Source organism: Ailuropoda melanoleuca, chromosome 2 (genome assembly GCF_002007445.2).
Source record: "Ailuropoda melanoleuca isolate Jingjing chromosome 2, ASM200744v2, whole genome shotgun sequence".
NCBI classification, from domain to species: domain Eukaryota; kingdom Metazoa; phylum Chordata; class Mammalia; order Carnivora; family Ursidae; genus Ailuropoda; species Ailuropoda melanoleuca.
The window spans coordinates 192,268,097-192,294,872 of record NC_048219.1 but is presented as its reverse complement, the minus strand read 5'-3'; the positions used below and the strand labels follow the sequence as shown (position 1 = coordinate 192,294,872).

The 26,776-nt window shown below is 37.8% G+C and overlaps 1 protein-coding gene across 5 annotated transcripts in view; it reads right to left on the bottom strand.

The window, feature by feature from the left end:
* Window positions 1-26,776, bottom strand: part of GIGYF2 (GRB10 interacting GYF protein 2) — a 141,116-nt gene that overhangs the window by 92,232 nt on the left and 22,108 nt on the right. For all 5 annotated transcript variants that reach the window (XM_002917967.4, XM_011223348.3, XM_019798294.2 and 2 more), the window contains exons 3-5: window positions 20,273-20,356; window positions 10,207-10,336; window positions 9,212-9,307 (exon numbers count right to left, since the gene is read on the bottom strand). In XM_002917967.4, the coding sequence (XP_002918013.2) occupies window positions 9,212-9,307; window positions 10,207-10,336; window positions 20,273-20,313 (267 nt within the window). In that variant the 5' untranslated portion in view covers window positions 20,314-20,356. The remainder of the gene's footprint in view (window positions 1-9,211; window positions 9,308-10,206; window positions 10,337-20,272; window positions 20,357-26,776) is intronic.

The following is a 26,776-nucleotide window of genomic DNA, read 5'->3' as shown; positions in this document are numbered from 1 at the left end:
GGGTCACTAGTTCAAGCTCCACATTGGGCACAGACCTGACTTATTAAAAAAAAAAAAAAAACACCAAGCACAGGGCCATCTACATGTGGAATTCAATACAGTTGTTTAAAAAAAAAATGAGGCAACTCTATTTATTAGGTTGAACCATATGAACTCGCTAATATTCAACCAATTCTGATCCACAAAAACTGCAATAAAGATATAAATCATAGCTGTAGTAAGGAGAACAGAAAGGCCAGACGGCCTGAAACTGAACTGTGGTTCCTTTACTCCATTTCTCTGTGCTTGTTTTCCTCATCTAGATAAAGTGAATAGGAACGATATTTACATCTACATGGGTCGCTGCCAGCACTTAACACATGACATGACAAGTGCTTACAACAGCGTCTGACACATTAAAAGCTAAACAAGTATTTGCTATCATGTCCTCAACAGATGTTTAGGTAAAAACAGTGAAGTGCAGAACTATGTGCACAGCATGCTGCCATTTATGTTTATGTGTGTTTATAGGAATAAATATGTAAGTAGTTGCAGACTTATTAACTACCCCTGGGAAGAAACACGAGAAAATGGAAACAGGGGCTACTCCTGAGGAACAGTAGGTAGGTAGAATTAGGGTGATTCACACAATTGCTTTTCACTATATGTGCTTTTTGAATTGTTTATATATATACATGTATTATCTATTCAAAAATGCATAAAGTAATTTCCTTTGATGTCAAATAAACAAAATACAACAATCTAAATTAGGTAGCAGCTATGAAAAGAGTCATGCTTCTCAAACTGAGAAATATATTTGAGGGAAATGCCAATCCAAAACAGTGACTACATGTTTAAGCATCAATTTTGTTTTAAGAAAACTTTTTTCCAGGGTGCCTGACTGGCTCAGTCAGAGAGCATACAATTCTTCATATCAGAGTTATGAGTTCGAGCCTCACACTGGGTGTAGAGATTACTTAAATAAAACTTTTTAAAAAAATGTTTTTTTCCTTGTTCTACTTTATACATACATGAAAGCACACAGATATATAGAAAGAGCACAAAACTAACTTGCATTTTAAAGATAAAATATCTCCCTTAGGAAACTTAATATATGCAGTAAGAAGTTTTTTTAAGTTATCAGAAATATTCACCTTCCTCATAAGGGTCATGGGGTGAAAAAATATGCAAATTCCTGTCTTCAAATATCTAAACAATCCCTAAAGGGGTTGCCTGGTCAACCAAAGGACAAACATCAAAATGTTTGTTTGTTTTTTATTAAAGATTTTATTTATTTATTTGACAGAGATAGAGACAGCCAGCAAGAGAGGGAACACAAGCAGGGGGAGTGGGGAGAGGAAGAAGCAGGCTCCCAGTGGAGGAGCCTGATGTGGGGCTCGATCCCAGAACGCTGGGATCACGCCCTGAGCCAAAGGCAGACGCTTAACGACTGCGCCACCCAGGCGCCCCCAAACATCAAAATGTTAATGAATCTTTTACATCTTTAAGCACTGCTCTACCTTAGCATTTTTTTTAAAGATGTATTTGAGAGAGAGAACAGGTACATGTTGTAAGTGGAGGGAGGGGCAGAGGGAGAGAATCTCAAGAAGATTCCCCGCTGACCACAGAACCAATCTCACCGCCCACAAGATCATGACCTGACCCACCATCATAGAGTCTGAGGCTTAACCAACTGAACCACCCAGGTGCCCCTATGCCAGCATATTTTATAAACATAGGAAACCAAATAAATGTCAGGAAATCCAAAATGATACACTTTAAATGAGTCCAAAAATGGACACTGATCATCTTCTGTAACTACCATAACCACAGTATCTACCCAGACTATCTTAGCACCTTAAAATAAACCTTTCCATTATAAAAGCAGAATGAAGATTTACCCCCTTAGTCATTCCAGAACTACTCTTGTTGTGTAAGTAGAGTGCAAACCTAACTTGACTCTTTTTCAAACTGTTAACCAACAGTTCCCAGCAGCACTTTGCTGAATAATCTCTGATTTTTCAAAAAATTTATTTGGCACTTACTAATACTAATTTCTTAGAAGTGTTACAGGATGTTTCCAGATAAATCAATTACTCATTCTGTTGATTAAAATGTCTATCATGTTTTGGTAACTAGAAGCAAGTCCTCCTCCCTACATGTTAAAAAGCTTTTCTGGCCCATTTACTCTCTAAGAAATCTAAGAAATAATTACAAGAAAAATAAAAAAATTATTAAAAATATGTATGAATACCTTAAAATTGCAAGATAATCACAAAAGATTAAAACTGGTATACCTAGGCATTAAGTGCAATTTAAAAATTTAGAAAACAGGCTAGGATTAGGGTTAGCCCACATAAATCCATACATAAACTAGAAAAAGACTACTATCCAAAGAAAAATCAACAAAGACAGAACAAAAAATTAAATATAACTGCAAACATTTGAAAAAACTTTTCACTACACTGGGGAAAGAAATGCAAACTAAACAGAAGAACATTTTGCCAAATTTGAGGAGAATTTTTTCTTTCTTTTTTTTTTTTTTTAAAGATTTTATTTATTTATTTGACAGAGATAGAGACAGCCAGCGAGAGAGGGAACACAAGCAGGGGGAGTGGGAGAGGAAGAAGCAGGCTCATAGCAGAGGAGCCTGACGTGGGGCTCGATCCCGTAACGCCGGGATCACGCCCTGAGCCGAAGGCAGACGCTTAACGACTGAGCCACCCAGGCGCCCCTGAGGAGAATTTTTTCAATAAAATTACTCAATGTAGAAGAGCAGAACAATGCTTAATGTACACCATCACTTGTATAAGAGGGGGAAGACATATTTNTTTTTTCAGTAAAATTACTCAATGTAGAAGAGCAGAACAATGCTTAATGTACACCATCACTTGTATAAGAGGGGGAAGACATATTTAATAGTTCCTTGGAAAAATATATGACGAACTTCTAACACTTGCTGCCTTCAGGAAAGGGACACTGGCGGCTGAGGGAAGGGATGGGAAAGCAATCTCCTATTACATACTGCTCTGTAAATTTTTATTTTCAAACCACATAATTTATTCCTTATTCAAACAATAAGTAAATAAATCTGAAAATATAAAAATGCTGAACATGGCAGAAGTTGAATAGTAAAATGCTGCAGTTATGGCATCAGTGAAAAAAAAGAGATATCCTCATACGAAGCTTCTTGAAAGCAATTTAGTGTATGGAACAATTCGGTTTATTTCTGGACTTCTATTCCACTGACCTATATGTCTATTCTTACACTGCAGTTTTTTGTTTGCTTGCTTCTTTTTTATATACTGCAGTTTTGATCACTTTTAGCTTTGTAGTAGTTCTGGAATCATGAAGTATGAGTCTCCCAACTTTGTTTTTCAAAATTGTTTTGACTATCTGGGGTGCCTTGCAATTCCATATGAATTTTAGGACCAACTCGTCAATTTCTACCCCAAAAGTCACTGGGGTTTCGATGGGGACTGCACCAATAGTAGACTAATTAGCCATATTAAGTCTTCCAAGGAGGAATGAACACTGATGGCTTCTCACTTATTTAGGTCTTCTTTAATTTCTTTCAAAAGTATTCTGTAGTTTTTATGTAAAAGTCTTACATCTCCTTGGTTAAATTTATTGCTATTTAATTTATTAATTTTAATGCTATTGTAAATGAAGCTGTTTTCTTAATTCCCTTTGAGGACTGTTATTGTTAGCATATAGAAATACAACCAATTTTGGGGTGTTGATGCTGTACCCTACAACTGTGCTGAATTCATCTACCAGTGCTAATAGTTTTTTGTGTGTGGGATTTTGTGTTTAGGATTTTCTATATGTAGGATCATGTCACCTGAAAATAGACATAATTTTACTTCTCTTGCTATTGAGACGCCTTTTTTGTCTTTTTCTCGCCTAACTGCTCTGGCTAGAACTTCCAGCACAACGTCGGAATCAGTAGTAAAAGCAGGTAACCTTGTCTTGTTCCCAATTTTAGGGGAAAAGTTTTCAGTCTTCCACAACTGAGAATGATGTTAGCTGTAGGTTTTTCATAAATGTCCTTAGTCATAATGATGAAGGTCCCTGAGTTCTCAGTTCACTCAGGTCCCTGAGGTCTCAGTTCATGGAGAATTTTGTCAAGAAAGGTATGAATTGGGGCGCCTGGGTGGCACAGCGGTTAAGCGTCTGCCTTCGGCTCAGGGCGTGATCCCGGCGTTATGGGATCGAGCCCCATGTCAGGCTCCTCTGCTATGAGCCTGCTTCTTCCTCTCCCACTCCCCCTGCTTGTGTTCCCTCTCTCGCTGGCTGTCTCTCTCTCTGTCAAATAAATAAATAAAATCTTTAAAAAAAAAAAAAAGAAAGGTATGAATTTTGTCAAATACTTTTTCTGTGTCAACTGAGATGATCAAGTGGTTTTTAATTCATTCTATTAAGTGGCTTATTACGATGATTTTCTTATGTTGCACCACCCTTGCATTCTGGGAATAAATCCCACTTGGTCACGATGTATAGTCCTTTTAATATGCTGTTGGATTCACAGTCTATATTACTATATTTTCACTAGATACACAAGGGAAACAGACTGCAATAAAACATACTAAATGTTGGGGCGCGGGTGGCTCAGTCGTTAAGCGTCTGCCTTTGGCTCAGGGCGTGATCCCGGCGTTCTGGGATTGAGCCCCACATCAGGCTCCTCTGCTGGGAGCCTACTTCTTCCTCTCCCACTCCCCTTGCTTGTGTTCCCTCTCTCGCTGGCTGTCACTCTCTTTGTCAAATAAAATCTTTAAAAAAAAAAAAAATACTAAATGTTAACAATTATCTCCATATGGTGAGTTTATGGGTGAGATTTTCTCCTTTATACCTTTCCTTATTTCCTACAATAAATACGAGTATTTTTATCTATTTTAAAGATTTATTTATCACAGAGTCGCCTGGGTGGCTCAGCTGGTTAAGTGTCTGCCTTTGGCTCAGGTCATGATCCCAGGACCTTGGGATCAAGCCCCACATCCAGCTCTCTGCTCAGTGGGGAGTCTGCTTCTGCCTGCTGTTCTCCCTGCTTGTGCTCTCCCTCTGTCACATAGAGTCTTTAAAAAAAATGTATTTATTTGAGAGAGATCGAGCATGAGTGGGAGGGGCAGAGGGAGAGGGAGAAAGAATCTGAAGCAAACACCACACTGAGTGTGGAGCCCAATGCAGAGCTCGATCCCAGGACCTTGAGATCATAACCTGAACCAAAACCAAGAGTCAACCACTTAAACAACTGCACAACCCCGGTGCCCGAATATCTTTCATTAAAAACAATATTAAGATTTTATTGATATTAAGGAAAATATAAAGAAACTGTAAAATCAGCGTGAAAGACAGACAATCCAGTAAAACAATGGACAAAAAACATAGGCAATTCAAAAACCATAACGGCAAAAAGGATATTAAAAGGTGCTCAAGCTGCTAGTGACTAGTGAAATACAAAAAAACAACGATCACAACCACTGTTTCAGCCAAACTATAAAAATCAACAGCTGGAGGGTTGCATAAAAATGAGACCTCTCGTAAGTGGCTGTAAGAGTGCAAAATGGCTTAAATCACTATAGAAACGAATGCAGCAATACCCACATTACATTACCCATATCTGTGTGTTTAAAAAAACACAAAGAACCAGGGTGCCTGAGTGCCTCAGTTGGTTGAGCCTCTTGTCTCCTGGTTTCGGCTCAGGGTTCTGGGATTGAGCCCCATGTTGTGATCTCAGGGTCCTAGGATTGAGCCCCATATCGGGCTCGGTGTGGGGTCTGCTCAAAATTCTCTGTTCCTCTCCCTCTACCCCTCCTCACAGTCGCACATACTCTCGCTCCTTCTCTCTCAAATAAAATATTTAAACACACACACACACACAATGAAATCCAACAGTTCCAATTTTAAAACACAGGTTCTAAGAATGATTACTGCAGCATAATTTGCAAGAGCAAAATTTCAAAACAACCTAAATATATAACCACAGGAGACTGGAAAATCTATGGATTTTCTCACATATGGAATACTATACAGCAGGGATGAACAAACTAAAACTATGTGTATTAACATAGATAAATATAAAAATCATTACTGAGGGACACCTGGGTGGCTCACTCAGTTGAGCATCTGCCTTGGGCTCAGGTCATGATCCCAGGGTCCTGGGATGGAGTCCCACATTGGGCTCCTTGCTCAGCGGCAAGCCTGCTTCTCCCTCTGCCTGCCGTTCCCCCTGCTTGTGCACACGCATGCTGTCTCTCTCTCCCTGACAAATAAATAATTTTTAAAAAATAAAATAAAAATCATTGAAAGAAAAAAGCAAGCTGCAGAATAAAAACTACAGTATACCATCTTCAATATAAAATTCATAACCCTATAATGGCACCTGACTGGCACAGTCGGTAGAGCAAGTGAATCTCCACCTTGCGGTTGTAAATTCAAGCCTCACAGTGGGTGTAGTTACTTAAAAATAAAATCCTTAGGGGCACATGGCTGGCTCAGCCAGTATAACATGTGACTCTTGATCCCAGGGTTGTGGGTTTGAGTCCCACACCTGGTGTAGAGATTACTCAAAAAAATAAAATCTTTAAAAAATAACAATGATAAAATCTTTTAAAAAATTTATAACCCTATAAAATGAAACTTTTATGGCATATGGATACACAAACATGTAAGGAAAATATTAAAACACAAATGAGAAAAATAATCCAATTCAAAGTAATCTCTGGGAAGGTAAGAAGGGAAGGATACACCCACAATATGAGAAATCTTATTTCTTAAAACAAAAAAACACACTGGGGCGCCTGGGTGGCACAGTGGTTAAGCGTCTGCCTTCAGCTCAGGGCATGATCCCGGCGTTGTGGGGTCGAGCCCCACATCAGGCTCCTCTGCTATGAGCCTGCTTCTTCCTCTCCCACTCCCTCTGCTTGTGTTCCCTCTCTTGCTGGCTGTCTCTATCTCTGTCGAATAAACAAAATCTTAAAAAAAAAAAAACCACACAAATATGTAATAATTTTAAGATTTATATATCTCAATTATAATATACTGGGATTTGTAATAACATTCTCTATACTTGTCTATTTGAAAGACTTCATAGTAAAAATATTTTTAAGAAAAATTAAACCAAAATATTGCCATACATCAAATCTACTTGAAAAGGAAATTGGCAAATTATGAAAAGGAACTTTTCAGCCATCACTGGAGACAGTACCCTTTCTTTCTCATATGTTTATACTAGTAAATACCTTCTGGCAATAAAAATATCTGCTGATGATTCTAGATGATACTGGGTTTTGTGAAAAAAGAACTAGACTCATTCAGAAGAAATCATAAACAAAAACTGTTTATGACACTATGGCAATGAAAATCACAAGAGATTAGTATCACACCTTTCTTAGAACTTAAAACAGTTGTAATAGAGATCTTCTAATGAACGTCTCTTTCTTATTAGAGTGATTTCCTCATGCAAAATACAGCAAGAGGGTTGTCGCAAAAAGTAATGATGAAATGTTCTGGAATTAGACAGTTGTGACGGTTATACAATTCACAATTATATAACACACCAAATTGTATACTTTAAAAGACTGAATATTATGACATGAATTATGTCTCAAGGAAGCTGCTTTAAAAAACAAAAACAAGCAATGATGATTCTTCATTTAAAGTGGCATTTCACAGGCACCTGGGTGGCTCAGTCACTTGAGCGTTGGACTCTCAGTTTCAGCTCAGGTGATGATCTCAGTCATAGGATCAAGTCCCATGCCAGGCTCCATGCTCAGTGTAGAGTCTGCTTGGGATTCTCTCCCTCTCCCTCTGCCCCTCCCCACTCTCATGCACGTATACTCTCTCCTCTCTTTAAATAAATAAATCTTTAAAAAATAAATGAATCAATAAAGTGACATTCCAACAGTCCAACAAAGTTCTTATTTTTCCATTTTACCACAATTACAGTAAGTTCCTTGAAATCAAAAACTCTTATCTTTGGAAAGAGCACACCATAAATAAAGACAACACAAAATCTACCTTCCAGCCGAAAATCTAACTACCTCACAATATCATAAACAAAAATCGGTGACAGAAGAGCACATTTTGAACTGAAGAGCTGTATTTTTTCCCTTAGTGGTAGAATGCATTGGTGAGCATGACCAAGTGGGATTTATTCCTGGGCTGCAAGGTTAGTTCAATATCTGCAAATCAAAGTGATACACTAATTACTGAAAGAAAGGACAAGAACCATATGATCATCTCAATAGATGCAAAAAAAGCATCTGACAAAGTACAGCATCCTTTCTTGATGAAAACTCTTCACAGTGTAGGGATAGAGGGAACATACCTGAATATCATAAAAGCCATATATGAAAAGCCCACTGCAAGTATCATTCTCAATGATACAAAAGCTCTCAGTTTTTCCCTGGGTCAGGAACACGGCAGGGATGTCCACTATCACCACTGTTGTTCAACATAGTACTAGAAGTCCTAGCCTCGGCAATCAGACAACAAAAAGAAATTAAAGGCATCCAAATCGGCAAAGAAGTTGTCAAACTCTCACTCTTCACAGATGATGTGATATTCTATGTGGAAAACCCAAAAACTCCACCCCAAAACTGCTAGAACTCATACGGGAATTCAGCAAAGTGGCAGGATATAAAATCAATGTGCAGAAATCAGCTGCATTTCTATACACTAACAATGAGACAGAAGAAAGAGAAATTAAGGAGCCAATCCCTTTTACAATTGCATCCAAAACCGTAAGATACCTAGGAATAAACCGAACCAAAGAGGCAAAGGATCTCTCCCTCTGCCTACCACTCCCCCTGCTTATGCTCTTTCTCTGTCAAATAAATAAATAAAATCTTAAAAAAAAAAGAAAAAAAGAAAAGAATGCATTGGTGAGAATTCAGGTTACCAATTACTTCTGAAAAACTGTATTTTTCTGAAAAGAAGGCCCTACCTCCCAAAAATACTCTCTCTCTACTCAAATAAATTATAAGGATGGTTCCCACTGTCCTTAAAGATCTAGAAATATTTCCTTACCTCTGTATCATACTCAAAAAGCTTCAGAACTAAAGCAGAATCTCACCAACTTTGACAGGCATCCACACTTTCAAGTAAACAGAAAGAAGGAAGCAGAGCCATGGGGATGGAGGGCTTTAGGGCCTAAATAGTAAGTTCCTATTTTCATGACTCGGTGGAAAGGAACAAGGTTTTGACCTAAGGCTCAAAGCTAGGCACAAACCTGTTCTTCTTCTGTAAAGGGTACAAGAGCCAACGGAGGCAGAGGCTCCTCCTGTAGGATAGGCAGAAATTCTTTATCCAGTAGGTCTGAAGGTATCTGTATGAACAAACACATGACCATGAAATTAATGCTATCCCTCCAATTACAAAAATTATAAAACAAGAAAAAATACTCTTTTGTCTATATCTTGGTGATTATTATAAATATAAAGTAAAGCTTATTCAACCACCATTACCTTCAGTAGTACCTACATATTCTGAGGGTCAAATATTAAAAACCCCAGTCACCTTCCTCTTCCTCCCATCAGACCACCACTTTCAGATTTGACATACAGCATGACCTCTGGTATTACAGAGTACAGAGCAGAAGAGTAAAAATCCTCACGTTTAACTCAAGGCTCAAGGTACTAGAGAGAGCTTCATAAACAATTTCATCTGTCTTTAGCAACCATCATTAAAATTTGAGATCCCCAATCAATAAAAGTAAAAACAAAGTATATTTTAAAAATAGAAAATGTTACCTCTCACTAGTCAGACAGTAAGTGTACTTTACACTGTTTGGGCTTTGATCATTTATAAGTGACACAAATGTGATGTATTTTAAGATGGTCTCTCAACTAAAAATTCTATATATTTAATACAAAAAGGGAGAGAAGAAGAGAAAACTCCTCTTCTCACTCCTAACTTCTAACTGAAAAGAGGTGCAATAAAGAGAAGAAATTCTTCCTTTCTCAGCCATCAAAGTGGGATAGAAATGGACATGAAGGCAAAGTGCCGAATATTGTTTCCATGAAGCTTTTTAACTCCTGTAACAAAATCTTACATCTTCTCTAAAAAATACAGAGCTCCTTACACTTAGAAGAGTCTCTGTCAACAACTGCAGGTTTCAAAGCAGGGAAAAAAAAAGAAAAACCATGGGTACTTCATCTATCAATACATCACTGTACATACCCTGAAATCTCATTCATAATTCTGAACTCTTAACTTTTTTCTTACCTTGTTATCTTTAAGGAAAAGTGCTAACATTTCTTCTCGACCATAACGATAGTCTGCTAATTTATACTTCGGCAAAGCTGGAGAAAGAGGAGGGGACGTGATACTCCCACCACTGGACAGAGCTCGGAGCCTAGAACAGGAGAGACATAAAATATAAAAATGAAGTGTCAAATATTCTGGCACTAAAAACTTTTATTTTTAAATACCATGAAAGCGTTCGTTTTAGTTCCTTAAAACAACAGAAAGAAATCCCATTTCCTCAAGGTATCCAAGATTTTAGCTTTAATATAACCTGTTGTCAGAGCACATTAAGAGAGTTCATTTAGAAATAACCAGATGATCATGTGGCAACTCCTCACTTAAAAGGTTATCATGGCATGTCCCTGAGAAGTCCAGGGGTAAAGAGGTGACACTTTTTCAAAATCATAAAAGGAACATGATTAAAACAGTGAAATATCACCTTATACCTATTAGATTACTAAGAATTAATAAATCTGACAATACCAATTAACAAATCTGGAATACCAGTTGCTGGTAAGGATGTAAAACAATGGAAATTTTCAAGTAGTATCTATGGGATTACAACGGAACCACTATTTCAAAGAATGATCTGCTCACGCTTAATAAAACATTAATGTCTGTTAAATTAAAAAAATGCTATACAAAAGAAAAAGCAAAACATAGCTTATAAAAAAGATATACATGTAAACCTGCAAATTTATACTGTTTAAGAACACATATAAAATGTAGCAAAAGTATAAAAACAAACATGAATTGACAAATACAAAATTCAAGATAAGGTTCTATCTGTAAAGGGAAGGAGAGTATAAAGGCTGTTTTAATTATACCTGCAATGATTAATTTTCTCATCCATGCTATATAGAAATGTTTGTTACAATTTTATACTTTTACATGCCTATTTTTTTCATGATTCATTTTTACTGAAAGCAATTAATGATCAGCGTAATGAATTTGAAAATTCAGTGAAGAGTTAAAATACAAGAAAAAAAATTTTAAGCCATATTTACTTCAAGGAAAAAATAAAAATATACTCCAAGAGGAATGGAACTGGGGAAAGAGGAACATTTGTAAGATGCTTTTAGAGAAAAAAAAGTGGGTGAACCTCAGCAAAAAATGGGCATAAGATCCCAATGCAGCACTGTGTCAAACAGCAAGTGGCAAAACTACTATCAGCAGTAGCTCATTATTTGAGGACTGCCTGAAGTTCTATAAAGTAATTATCAAAGGTAAAAGGGACCAAGGTACTTTACTTCAGTAGTTTAGCCTAAAGGAAAATTCAACGGAAACATTAAAATATATTCCCCAAATTGCTAAGCTTTATTCACATAAGCAAAAAATGGAATGATCTACAAATTTAAAAAAATACGAAGGAAAGCAGAACATTACTTGCATAATATTCAAAAACTATATATGCATAAGTATAAAAATCTGTTTACATGTACAACGTAATACCAAAAAAAGGGGGGGGGACATATTAGTAAACTTGAGACAGTTAGGGTCTTTTTTCAAAGTTTCTACCTTCTCTACTTTTTTTCAACATTTTATTTATGGGCAGTTTTGGACATATATATATATGTGCGTGCGTGCATGTGAGTGTGTGTGTGTGTTTATAAATGGTTCAAAGAGTACCAAAAATTACATGACAAACTCCCACGGACCACTCACCCAGCCCCCAAATCAATAACCCGTGGCCAACCCTGCTCCTCCTACCACTCCATCTAACCCTCCTGATACTATTTCGAAGGAAATAATATGCGTTCAAAGATTTTTTTGAAGGAAATTGTTTTCAAGATTTTGGGGGGAAATTTTTGAAGGGAAGTTTTTTCATCAGTAAGTACTTCAGAATGTGCTCTCCAAAACGATTTTTTCTAGTCTGGATTTTGCTGATTTTTATCTCTGTGATATAGCTTAACACATTTCGTGTACATTGGTCACTGGATGTAAAGACCTAATCAGCTTTGGAAAGACCACTTCCATGTAGTGGTATGTTATGCCATCAGGAAGCACATACTGCCTGGTTGGTTTCGTGAGTCTAGCAGTCCCTGATGACCAATGCCTAGGTCCCTAAGTTCATTCACTAAGGTTACAAAGTGACTTTATTCTATCATTCCTTCTTTATTAGCTGGAGTATTAGTACAAGGAGAAACTTCTCTCTTACACTATTTGATACTGTTACCCAATAGTATAGTTCATATAAGGGGGAAAAAAAGTCTTCTTGCAATTACTTTTCAAAATAGGGACTTAATTCACTAGCATCTTCCAATGGTAACAAATTATTTTTAATTAAGGTATGTCACTGCAATTATTCTTAAGAATATTCAAATTCTCATTTTTTAAGTAGGCTGCACACCTAATGCAGGGCTTGAATTCACAACCCTGAGATCCAGAGCTGCATGCTCCACTGACTGAGCCAGCCAGGTACCCCTCAAATTGTCTCATCTTTGACCAGCGGGAGACTCTTCAGGTTGGCTCCTAAATCCTTCTGACACAACCCTAACAGTCTTTAACAGCTTCTTTTTTATCTGGTATGTCAATATGTTCCTGGCATAGCTTGTATTATTTCTTGCCTCAGACCTAGAATCAACCATTTCTCCAAAGAGCCTGATTCTCTTTAATGCATATTAAAAGTGCAATCTGGGTGCTAGGAGTGCTTATTGCTACTAGGCTGGTCTGTTGTTTTCTTTCCAATTATTCTTAGACTTAGAGGTCATTTAGTCCAACTCCTCTAAGACAGGTTGGAACAACAAGGTAAGAAAACAATATGCACATGAAGAAGTGCTCCAACCACTGCTGAAGGACCTTCCAGGAAACTGCTTTCCATCAAATTCAGGTAAAGTTGGGCTTTTTCCTAAAAAAAGTGGAATTAATATCAACTGAGAAGTGAGGTTGGGAATTTTACACATGAATTACCTCACTTCATTTCATTTCAGCTTCACAACCACCCCAATAACAGACGAGAGTTAAACAACTTGCCCACACTCACAGCCAGCAAAACAAAGACTCAAACCTAGGTTTTCATGACTAAAAAGATCAAACCCCCAAAATTTTATTTAAAATATGCAAGGTTTGGGACACCTGAGTGGCTCAGTCAGTTAAGTGTCTGCCTTAGGCTCAGGTCATGATCCCAGGGTCCTGGGATTGAACCCCCGATAGGGTTCCCTGCTCAGCGGGGAGCCTGCTCCTCCCTCTGCCTGCCGCTCCCTCTGCCTGTGCTCTCTAATAAATAAAATCTTAAATAAATAAATAGATTAAATAAATAAATAAATAAATAAAATAGGCAAGGTGTATTTTGTCAAACATTATTTTAGGGGCGCCTGAGTGGCTCAGTCGACTGAGGATCCAACTCTTGATTTCGGCTCAAGTCATGATCTCAGGGTCGTGGGATGGAGCCCCATGCCAAGCTCCATGCTTAGCCCGGAGTCTGCTTGATGTCCTCGCTCTCCCTCTCCCTTTGCCCCACCCCCAACTCATGTGCTCTCTTAAATAAATTAATAAAATCTTTTTTAACAAAAAAAGAAACTATATGGGGCACCCGGGGTTGCACAGTTGTTAAGCATCTGCCTTCAGCTCAGAGCGTGATCAATGCGTTATGGGATCGAGCCCCACATCAGGCTCCTCTGCTATGAACCTGCTTCTTCCTCTCCCACTCCCCCTGCTTGTGTTCTCTCTCGCTGGCTGTCTCTATCTCTGTCAAATAAATAAATAAAATCTTTAAAAAAAAAAAAACTGTTCAAGTATCTTTCTTATACTAAACCAATATGTTAACCAATAGTTCTTTCCACTAGAGGGCACACCTAGGTGCTCTTTCAAGTGAAAATCATTCCAGGCCTGGCAAATAAATAGTCAAAATGTCTCTTTAGAGACTTTCCTTCTCCTGGCCCAACATTACTAATTTCTTCATTTGCTCCTCACAAGGTTTCAAATCCACCACCACCCTGGTTCCCTTCCAATGGACCCCACCCCCACCACCCAAGGACTGAATGTCCAATGTCCAGGACTGAGTATTTCTTATAAGCACCAGATCTATTAAGAGTAACATAACCAGAGTGCATTTTCAAGAGATTCCTCCAGCTGTGAAGAGAACAGACCAAGGCAAATTAAGTAATTCAAACTAAGATAGTAGTCTGAATACAGAGAACTGTGCTCTACTCAATAATCGGCAAATCCTGTTCCAAGTCCCTCTCCACCTACAGATATTTCTAAAAGCTAAAAACATACCTGGGTAATATCCCTCCCTAAAAATCCACCAGTGATCTTTAACCTCTCTTGAATCTGGCTCCACACAACCCTCTCTTCTAGAAATTTAATCCCTCCCTATTTGATTTCCCCTCAGTCTCTAAACATATCTAACAGTGATTTGTTTAAAACCCCTTTAATGTAGCATACCCTTAGCTATGCACCACTGCTCATCTTTCAAAACCCTTCATTTCAGAAACATCTCCACATCCATACTTCCGGTCACTTCAAAACCCAGCACAAAAAAGAAACAAGAAAACACACTGGCATAATCTGGCTTCTCCCCTACAACTCCACTGCTCCAGTAAAGTTCATCAATAACCTCACACAGATCCAAGGGATAATTTCCTATCTTTGTCACCTTCTTTCTAGTCATACTGAGATCTGTTTAACACAAGAGGCCCAGTTCTAATGAGTAGTAACGGACAGGTAGCATTAGAGGACCTTCTAAAACCCCATGATACCCAAAAATCTACACTTATTATTGTCCCAAATCCAAACAACTTCAGCTTATGAAAGCAATTTGGAGCGTCAATGTAGATATGTGAAGGTGTAGGAGTCAAAAAACATTTCTGGGTAAGCTCCTGATTCTCAACTCCAGCTCTGACCTCTTCCCTGAAGTTTAAGGCTTCCACATAAACTAACTTAGAGCATCTCAGCTTTAGCTTTAACATGCACCAAATCCTACTCATCAGCTTATTCATCCCAACCCCCTTCATCACCTTAAGATGGGTAAGGACACCACCACCTATTCAAACACTGGATTAAGAGTCTGGGAAATCATCCTTTACTCCTCACCTTCTACAATCTCCCATACCCAAGTACCACATCCTACCAGTTTTAGATCCTAAATCTCTCGAGCCATCCTGTGGATCAACTAACCCATTATTGTCCACACTTTACTTTCTTACCTAGATTGCTACAACAGCATCCTAAATGATATAACTAGTCATTGTTCATCCTCCACACTACTACAAATATATTTCAAATGCAAACCTGAATAAATTTGTTCCCTGATTAGCAACTGTTCACTGGCACACAATGATCAAATAAAATCCAGAGCTTCTCAACATAGAAAGGCTGCCTCCAAGCTCATCTCTCCCACACTTCATGGTATAGTAAAGACAATGTCTCAGATTTCCTCACTTAAACTTGCTGTTTCCCGCCCTCTTGTCTTTACATATGCCTTTTCTGCTACCAGGAAAACTTTACTTTTTCAAACCATTTTCATTTGTGGGGCGGCGAAGACTACCATGTCCTTTCAACCTTGTTGCCTCAGCATTTAACACAAGACATGAACACAGGAGGCACATGAGAAATGTCTTCTAAACGCATCTTAATTTTCTCTTCTAAAATACACCCCTGGGGGGCGCCTGGGAGGCTCAGTCCATTAAGCGTCTGCCTTTGGCTCAGGTCATGATCCCAGAGTCCTGGGATCAAGCCCCACATCAGGATCCCTGCAGCAGGGCAGTTTGCTTCTCCCTCTCCGTCTGCCCCTGCATGAGTTTTATCACTTTCTCTCAAATAAATAAAAATAAAATAATTAAAAAAAACATACACCCCTGGATAATATCAAATTACTTATCCCTTCAGACTGCACAGATGTCTTTCAAGCTTTTTGAAAACTGAGACGATTAATGCATCCCATTCTCCAGAACTTCTCTCATTTTCTCCACAAGCCCACAAAGATGATACCTAGTAACCCAGCAATGTCAGGTATTCCTTCTTTGCCCTCATTTCCCCCCACCCCCAAGAGACTTGAATGCCTTCATCCAACATTTACTAAGTGCCTATGTTCAGTACACTAGGGTAAACAATGGGCTGACCAAAATACAGTGTCTTTCTTATGTTCTTTTCTGAGTAAGGTAAACACAGAGACACAACACAAAGATGTAACTACTTTAACACAGGTATAAACAAAGTGCTTTGGGGGAAACAAGTGCCCCACTTTCTTGCAAGGAAAGACCTGGAAAAACTTCCTTAAGACCATGGAGATGAGAGAGAAGAAAACCTAAAGGAGATTCCTTGGCTCCTTCTCCATAAAGCCAGGTAACTATCTGCAATTATTCCCCCTATGATAAATTCCTTTATCATCTACATTTAGCTATTTACAATCCTCAAAGTTAAAAATAAATAAATAAGTAAATAATGACTCTTTAAAAAAAAAAAAAAGTCTTTCACAGTATACATACAAACATTTGCAGGAAAAAAAAAATAGGAGGATACAAACCAAAATGTTAGCAATGGTTCTTTGGATGGTAGGATAAGGATAACTTAGATATTTTCTTTTTCCTTTTGTACTACCATTTCCTCCAAGGTTTTCTGGAGTAAGCTTGAATTACTTTGTTACTGAAACAAACGAAAAATTCCAAAAAATCCAAAAATCCTAAATCTACCAGATTTAAAACAAAAATTTTTTTTCTTAAGGTAGTACTTAGTGTTTTGTTAAGGGTGAAGTAAACAGGCAGGGGATGGTAATTAAATTCACACAACCCTTCTGGTGGTCAATCTGTCCATACATTATCCAAAACCTTAAAATGTAATTTTTGATTTAATAATTCCACTTCCAAGGAATTATTCCAAATTATTATTCCAAAATAAATAATCACCAATACCAACAAAACTGTTCAAGGATGTATACACATATTTATAATAGCAAAACATTAAACATTAAAATCAACTTTACTTTCCAACAACTGATTCACTCATTGAACAAATATTTATTGAGTACCTACTATAATGTAGGCACTGGAGATAACAGTAGTGAACAAACTGTACAAAAATTGAGACCAAAGTAACTGCCCTCAGTGGAGCTCACAGTCTAGTGGGAGCTGGAGGATAGGATATAAATAATAAAGAGAGTAAAATAGTTGCCATGTTCTATTTGGATACAGACCATTAAGAAAAAATTAAGCAGAGAAGGGACATAGGAAATAAGGGGAATTTATTATATATAGATGGTCAGGAGAGGTCTAAGGTGGTAACATTTGAGTCTTTACTCAAGTTTTATTCCTAGAAACTATCTATTCCTCCATTAAATCTATCACACCTTTTTAAATTGTTTGGTGATTATATAATACATATCTTTATTCTAAATATAGAAATAAGCTAAGACCTAATGATTCCACAGACCTACCTTAAAAAGTCCATGTATATGGTCATTCATGGTCTGTCTCTATCACAATTTTCAACATTTTCCCATCTTCACTACTTTCCCAAGTACCAGTAAATCTGTTCATTTCATCCATCTCTTATTGAACATCTATGTTTTACATCATAATAAAAATAATGATCTTAGTAAACAGAATAAAGCATCACTAAATTAGTTTCTGCATGTTTCAGAGTTACATACTGATGGAACGCAATCACTCTAAATTTTGATTCTCAAGTATTCCAGACAGAGCTCCTTATACCTCAAGTTACCCAATGAATGTAATGTTACATGCAGAGAAACACAGCAGCAGTTTCTATTCACATGCAGCTTCTAGCTCAGGGTTACCTGAGTTACTTAAGGGTCTCATATATTCCCTTTGCCAGAAGAAATTTTGACAGATGTTACCAAAAAGGCAGTGTGCCTACTCAGACCTCCACTCCTCAGTTTAAAAGTGTTAGCAGATGACTAAGGGAAGGATCCTAAACTCTAATAATGCCTACAGGGTAACAATTAGGTAAAGCTGTTTAAGCATGGAACTGGTAACTGTTTTCTACTAAAGTTACTTCAATTCAAATTTTGTATAAAACCTGGGCTGATCAAACAAAACTTCAGAGTACCAATGGAAAAATGTGTACAGTGCTAGTGATACACTGGGTCAGTGACACACTTAAGTGACTTTGGGAACCCATGGTTTAGGGCAGGGGCCAAAAAACTTTTCTCTGTAGAAGGCCAGAGAGTAAATATGTAAACTTTTTGAGGCAGATGGCCTATACTGTAACTACTCAACCTTACCACTATAGTATGAAAGCAGCCAGATAATATGGAAACAAATGGGTGTGGCTATATTTCAATAAAATTTACTCATAAAAACTTTACAGTTCCACAGGCCACAGTTTGTCAATCCATGGTATAGAGCATCAAGCTAAATGTGTACTGACTCTAGAACATCTCCAGCAGTTTTTTCTTTTGTTTAGGCTAAATTCCTAGTGCTGTCTCTTTTTCTTAAAAAGGCTGGGAGACAACTTCCTTAAGTTAGCTGACAAGTTTAATCATGTTTATACAAAGAAAGAAAGAGTGTAAATACAAAAGAGAAGCAGTTACAAATTCTAGATAAAGGCACAAAATGCTTTACAAAGTAGGCTATATGGATTTAAACCCACCTTATAAAAAAAAGTCAATAAAATGTGAATAAAGATTTAGCTATAAGAATGTTCATCAAAATATTTTTATAATAATGAAAAACTGAAAACAGCCTATATATGCTACATCTAGAAGACTACTTAAATAAATGATGGTACATCATACAATGCAACCATTTAAGATAACAGAAAACATTTATTGATTTATAAAAAGATACTTTTGATGTGGTTATTTTTTAAAAGCAAGTTACAAAGCTGAATGTACAGTATGATCTCGTTTTTGTGAAAATAAATGTACACATACACAAATAAGCATACATAAAACCACCTGAAGAGATAAACTAACCTATTTACAGTGCTTATATCATGGATGGTAAAATTATGGTGATTATATCTTCCTCTGGCTTACTTGTAATCTCTAATTTCTTTAGAAACATATACTGATATGGTAATAAAATTATTTCTAAAATACAAACTAAGAACTAAAACAGGTACAGCATTACTTAGATCAACATTTCCAAAATAAATTCTCAAAGTAGAAAAGCTGCATCAGTTCTTAGAACTTCAAGTAGTGATTTCTCCTCAGTCTCCAAATGCTAGCTACAAGGGCCAAGAAAAGTTAAGCATTACATATAAAAAGAAATGCATAAAATAAGTTAATAAGTGTCTTCAAACAGAGTGTTACTACAGAAGTCTGCATCATTTTTCACCTAAACAATCAAGAATGTTTAAGACACCATTCCCATTTATCTACTTTATATACTGGCTCTGGCTCAAGATTTGAACAGAAAAAGCAATTATTCATGCCACTGATGAGAGGATCTTCAATCACCAACATTGAGGGGAAAGGAAGAAGAGGGGGGAAAAGTCACACTACAATGTGATGGATCTCAAAATTCCATGAGAATTCCATATTCAGGGTCCAAACACATCTGTAAGAGACTCAAAGGTCAATTGTTATTATGGCAAATGCTATCCCAATCTTAGATGAGCTGCAGCTAATAGCCAGTGTAATTCTGGACCACCTGTCTAGCCCATCAATAAAATAAAATTCAAATAATAATTCAATAAAAACTATGTTTTCAAATAAGTCTATGAATAGCGTACTCACAAAACAGCATTGTAGAGCAGAAAACATATACAGATAAAAACATTACAATTATATGTAAAATTTTATATGCACCTCTACAAGGGCTCAAAAGAAAAAACAAATAATCTGCTAGGGTGGTGGGACTGCAGAGAGTCCATTATCATTACATAACAATTATCAGTGCAAAACCAGACCAAGAAAATCCCATTATCATTACAAAGCCAACCAAGAAAGTTTTTTTAAATATAGAATGCAGTCATTAACCAAACATAATTTATTCCGACAAGCTACATTGTTTTCAACTAGGCACAAAAATCAAAGTCTCAAAAACATGTACCTTTATAAACCACCCAGCATCTGTACAAATACCTTACTACTATACTAGTAGTACATTCAGTATCAAACAGGATGAGATTTTGAACTCACCATTCAGGCCCAAAGTTCAGTGTCTGCGTTTCTGCTGCCATTATTTTCCGTATTTTTACAATAGATTTTTATATGTGGAGAAATCTGTTAATGAGAAAAATGTCTTCATACAGTTAAGAGTAAATGCAGAATTCCAGCCCAGAAAGTTTATCTAGAGTGTTTTACTTATTCCCTGGCTCCATTTAACCAGAGCCACCAGAATGAGATTTTTTAATTCCTGTTTATAACAGTATAGCAGGTAAAGTGAAATTCATAAACACCTTACATTTCAATTCACCATCTTCTTATATTTATCTGGGGAAAGGAGGCATGGTATAAGATGAAGCCACTGAGAGAGGTGGGAGCAGACCATGCAGGGTACCAGGGACCAAATTAAGGACCTTCTTCATTAACCATTGAGCAATAGGGAGTGAATGGAGGATAACAGATTTACATTTTAATACATATTACTCCCTCACAATGGCTCTCCCATCACCATGAGGTGTATTAAAGATTCTTAAAATAAGCATCCCCCCTTTCTATCTCACAGCTTCTGCTACAACTCTCCCCACTTTCTGCTTAGCATTTTATACACCAGTGATTCTTGAAAAAAAATTATCATGAACCATCAAGTTAAAATAATTGGCTAATACATTTCATAAGTGACCTTTCAAAGGCCATTTTAAAATATCAGTGAAGTCAATCAGACAGGCAAAGACAAATACTGTAGGATATTACTTATATTCAGAATCTAAAAAAAAAAAACCAAACTCAGAGAAACACAGAGTAGAGTGGTAGTCCCCAGGGGTTAGGAGGTGGGGAAAATACGAAGATATGTGGTCAAAGGGTACAAAGTTTCACTTCTGGGGATCTAATGTACAGCAAGATGATTACAGCTAATAATACCATATTATATACTTGAAAGTTGCTAAGAGATTAGATCGTAAATATTCTCACCACAAAAAAGAAATAGGAAGCATGTGATGGAATGAGATGTTAGCTTTATGCTATGGTGGTAAACATTTTGCAATATATAAATGTATTAAATCAATACAATACATGCTTTAAACTTTTGTACAATGCTATATGTCCACTACATTTCAATAAAGGTGGGGGGGGAAAGGATATATCACATGAAAAATACTGTAAATATTATAAATATACTGTAAATATCTCCAAGATAAATTCACATCACCCTTTTTTTTTTTTAAGATTTTATTTATTTATTTGACAGAGATAGAGACAGCCAGCGAGAGAGGGAACACAAGCAGGGGGAGTGGGAGAGGAAGAAGCAGGCTCATAGCGGAGGAGCCTGATGTGGGACTCGATCCCATTACACCGGGATCACGCCCTGAGCCGAAGGCAGACACTTACTTAACCACTGTGCCACCCAGGCACCCCCACATCACCCTTTTATTTCTGTTTAGAAGACCTAAAAATAATTAACTAGGAAAAAAATGCCTCAGGGCATCTGGCTGGCTCAGTCAGTAAAGCACTCAACTCTTGATCTCAGGGTTGTGGGTTCAAGCCCCACGGTGGGTGTAGAGATTGCTTAAAAATATTAACCCGGGGGGCGCCTGGGTGGCTCAGTCGTTAAGCGTCTGCCTTCAGCTCAGGGCGTGACCCCAGCGTTCTCGGGATCAAGCCCCACATCAGGCTCCTCCACTGCGAGCCTGCTTCTTCCTTTCCCACTCCCCCTGCTTGTCTCTCTGTCAAATAAATAAAATCTTTAAAAAAAAAAAAACCCTTAATTCCCCCCAAAAAAATAAAATAAAATAACCAGAAATTGGTCCAAAATGCAGAAAAGACAAAGTAAAAGTATGTTAACATCCATAATCAGCTATTAATTTATCTGCCCTCTGGGAAAAAAAGAAAAGAAAAAGGGGGAAAAGCTCGGTGGGTGGGGAAAAATATAAAAGTAAAAAAAAAAAATTTATCTGCTCTCCTTCTGGAAGGCAGGCAGAATTATTTCTAGCCCTAGTTCAACCCTGAGGGCTCCAGGGAGATGTCCATATTCTAACTTAACTCAGATTCCCTGCTACCTGGCCCCACGAGCTTGCACACCAGACTCAGGCTGACATCAACTTAGTGCCACCTCTTAAGCAACCGATGATTCAAAAAAAAAGGAAGAAAGAAAAAAAAAAACCAACAACAACACATAAGACACATGGTTTTCCACATTTTAAGCTCTATGAAATTGTAATACATCTTAATTAGTGTCCTGTTACCATGGCTCTCAGCCCAAAGGAAGTTGTGCCACAGTTGTCACTGTCTGCCCATGGTAAACTTGGTCATAGCTGCTCATACTATCATCCTTTCAACTGTACTGTTGCTACTACCCGATTTTAAACTGCTGCTTAAAATGTCTTCAAAAAGATTATAAAATGATTCTAAATTGAAACGAAATGTCGTATATAATAGAAAAGAAAGCAAATACAGCAATGGGATACTAGTGAAGTAAATTTTTGTCATCAGAGAAATGATTACAAGTGCTTTATGGAACCTGAGGAAAAGAACCAAAAAACCCACGTGCAGATGAAGCTTGTTATGGTTTGCTACTAAGACTGGACAATGCACAACCCACATGTGGCCACATGCACCAGCCCTAAGGTATTTAAAGGGGGAAAATTAAACAACTTAGACTGCTTTTAAAAACCTCAGAAGCACCAAATCACTGAATTTTAAATTGATGAGAAAACAATGGAGCCGTCCCCTAAGAAACATTTCATTATTAATACCCTTAATAACATGACACTACATTGGTGGGGAGAGGGGAGGAAGGAAAGTTCCATAATCCTAAATTTTTCATTATTTAGAAGAGTCAGACATAATACGCAGAAATTTGAGGAATACCTTAACCATTTCACTTCTATTTTCTCTTTAACATATATACAAAACATACCATATAATAAAAATTTATTAGACTTATTTGCTAAGTAAGTTTAAAAGAACTTTTTTAAAAATGTAAAATAATGGGCACCTGGTTGGCTCAGAGAGCACGCAACTCTTGGAGCACCTGGGTGGCATCTGACTTCAGCTCAGGTCATGATCTCAGAGTCATGGGATCAGCCCAGAGTAAGGCTCTATGCTCAGTGGGAAGTCGGCTTCTCCCTCTCCCTCTGCTCCCCCAGCTCGTGCTTGCTCACTCATGCTTGCCCACATGCATGCGTGTTTGCACACATGCGCTCTCAGCTCGCTCTCTCTAGTTCTCATAAATAAAAAAATTTTTTTAAAGATTTTATTTATTTATTTGACAGAGATAGAGACAGCCAGCGAGAGAGGGAACACAAGCAGGGGGAGTGGGAGAGGAAGAAGCAGGCTCATAGCGGAGGAGCCTGATGTGGGACTCGATCCCGTAACACCGGGATCACGCCCTGAGCCGAAGGCAGACACTTACTTAACCACTGTGCCACCCAGGCGCCCCATAAATAAAATCTTAAAAAAAAAAAGAAAAAAGAAAAAAGAGCATGCAACTCTTGATCTTGATCATGAGTTCAAGCCTGTTGGGTGTAGAGATTACTTAAAAAAATAATTAAACAATGTTTTTTGAATCTAAAAATGTAAAATAAAAGACCCATTTTAGACAACTGATGGGAAGAAAATGTAAAATAAAAATTTTAAATACTTGAAAAGCTCTGTGGCAAAGCTTACTTCTCAGTATGATTTCTTCTTCAGTAATATAAAATAAAGACTCTCACAACTGATTCATGTAAGATTCAATTAAATTATGGTACATTCCAAATGAAATGACTTGCCAAGGTAGTGATATTCAGACCCCAAGTAAGGTGCCCACTGTAAATCCTTACAGGTATTCTGCTTACAAATCAGCCTTGTGACCATATTTGGCATAAATCAATTCAGTGTGCTTTTAAAAAGTGTATAACAAAGACCTGCAGAGATTACATCAACTACAAGACTTTATTGTAATACAAAACATCTTGAAGGAGTGTTTTTACTACCATTTTAAACCCTACCCAGCCAAATGTTTTATGCTCAAACCCCTGTGGGACTTCGACCACTGGAAAACAGCTTTGAATTTATAAAGCAAGTCAAGATTTGAATCAGACTGAATTGATAAGGCAAATGACTCTTCATTAAAAACTGAATTATTTGGGGGTGCCTGGGTGGCTCAGTTGGTTAAGCCGCTGCCTTCGGCTCAGGTCATGATTTCAGGATCCTGAGACTGAGCCCCGCATCAGGCTCCCTCTCCCTCTGAAGCTTCCCCTCTCTCTCTCACACTGGTGCTCACTCTCTCACAAATTCTAATAAATAGGGGCGCCTGGGTGGCACTGTGGTTAAGCTTCTGCCTTCAGCTCAGGGCGTGATCCCGGCGTTATGGGATCGAGCCCCCACATCAGGCTCTTCCACTATGAGCCTGCTTCTTCCTCTCCCACTCCCCCTGCTTGTGTTCCCTCTCTAGCTGGCTGTCTCCATCTCTGTCAAATAAATAAATAAAACCTTTAAAAAAAAAAAAAAAAAAAATTCTAATAAATAAAATCTTTTAAAAATTTTTTTAAAAACTGAATTATTTGATAGCTGTGAAAATATTAAAATCACTTTAATAAAATTTTAATAAAATTTTAAAATTAAAAAAAAATTTCCCCCTTTTGGGGTGCCTGGGTGGCTCAGTCGTTAAGCGTCTGCCTTTGGCCCAGGGCATGATCCCAGCGTTCTGGCATCGAGCCCCGCATTGGGCTCCTCAGCTAGGAGCCTGCTTCTTCCTCTCCCTCCCCCTGCTTGTGTTCCCTCTCTCGCTGGCTGTCTCTCTCTCTGTCAAATAAATAAATAAAATCTTAAAAAATAATAATAATAAAATAAAAAATTTTCCCCCTTTAAATTACTACCTTAAGGCCACACAGGTCATGGAAGCACAAAACTCCATGGGCACTATACCACAAAGGATGCAAATGGAGTCCCTAGAGCTGTGTAATGCCTAACCTTCCCAACTGCAGGGAGCAGTCTTGAATTACAGAAGCCTTAGACTTAGGCAGCATCTAAGGAACAAGCAAAGAAATCCCATTCCGGTCCTGTTTACCATTCCACCTACAAACCTTTCAGGTAGTGCCAAACTACCTACCATACTACACAAACATTAAAAGCTATTTTTTTTTAATGCCCTGAGCTGGAACTTAACTACCATTTATAACATGGTTTCCATAAGAAGATTACTTGCTAATGTAAAAATTTCTGAAGAACTCTTAAGAACCTAAGAATAATAATCTAAGTGATTCAATTATCCACTAAAGAGACCTATATTACTCAGAATGGTGTTCTCGTTCTTTTATGAATTAAATAAAACAGGAAATCTAAGAGTCATGACTGTTGAAGAAATCTCATTCAAAGGCGTACAGTCCCGTAATCTATAATTCTGAATTCCCCACCTCAGACTGCTCCTTCCACATCCACATCCATTTAAATGACCCCAGTTCTAATGTGTTTATATATGTACTAGAGAGATTGTCTTACCCAATACCTCCAAATTATAAATGTCAGAATGGAAACTGGGCCTATTTCTCAATTGCCCTTTCTAAGGATGCAAGGAGGTTCTGAAATGCACAGGTTACCCCTTGAGCTAAAGGTTGTCAACTCAAAGCCCCAGGAGACTTGTAACCATTAGAAAACAGCCCTGAATTTTTACAGCAAGTCAGGATTTGAACCAGACTCTGGATGCTGTGCTCTTCTGCCTTTTCTAGATTGCCCCTTGTCTTGAAACTCTCCTTTTCCCTCCATGACCAACACTGTACTGGTATTGTTTTCCTATCTTCATTTCCTTCCTATTTAGTTGCCATTCCCCCAAAATTTTCTTTTCTGACTTCCCTCAGCATACCCATGGTTTATTTAACTATAAACTCTGTTTAGATATTGTCTTGAACCTTTTTTTAATCTACGATGGTATTCTCTATCAGTACTTAGGGTAGAACTCTGCCTACTAAATCACAGGGTAGGCCCGTGCCTCGTCTTTATGGCAGCCCCAACGGCCCTCCGGGGCCTGGAGTGGGATGAACTCGGGAATGGGTGGCGGCAATAGTGGGGGCAGCACTGGGGCAGCAGAGTGGTGCCAAAGGGGCAGTTCCAGAGAGGATGGCTTCGCCCGTCGGCGCTGGGGACCTGAGAGCACTGGGATGCTGTCTTTGAGAGAGAGCTGCAAACTTTTCAAGAATATGGAGATACAGGAGAAATCTGGTGTGGAGAAGAGAGTATGAATTGGCTAATAAGGCAGATGCAAAAACACAAGATTCCACTGGTTGCTTCAGTACTTGACAATGGAACTGGAAATGGTGTTTTCTTGGTTGAACTTGTTGGTACTTTTAGTATTCATGTGTTGAAGCCAAATTTTGAAATGAAATTCTTAAAAAATCTTGGAAATGAGGATACTAACCATGTTAATCTAAAGCAGAAGAGCAAAAAAAAAACAAAAAAAAAAACAACCAACAACAACATAGTAGAGCAATTGCACCACTTACTTTGAGAAATCACATAGCACAAAACGGAGGCTGCACGGATTGTGAGAAAGCATTAAACGAG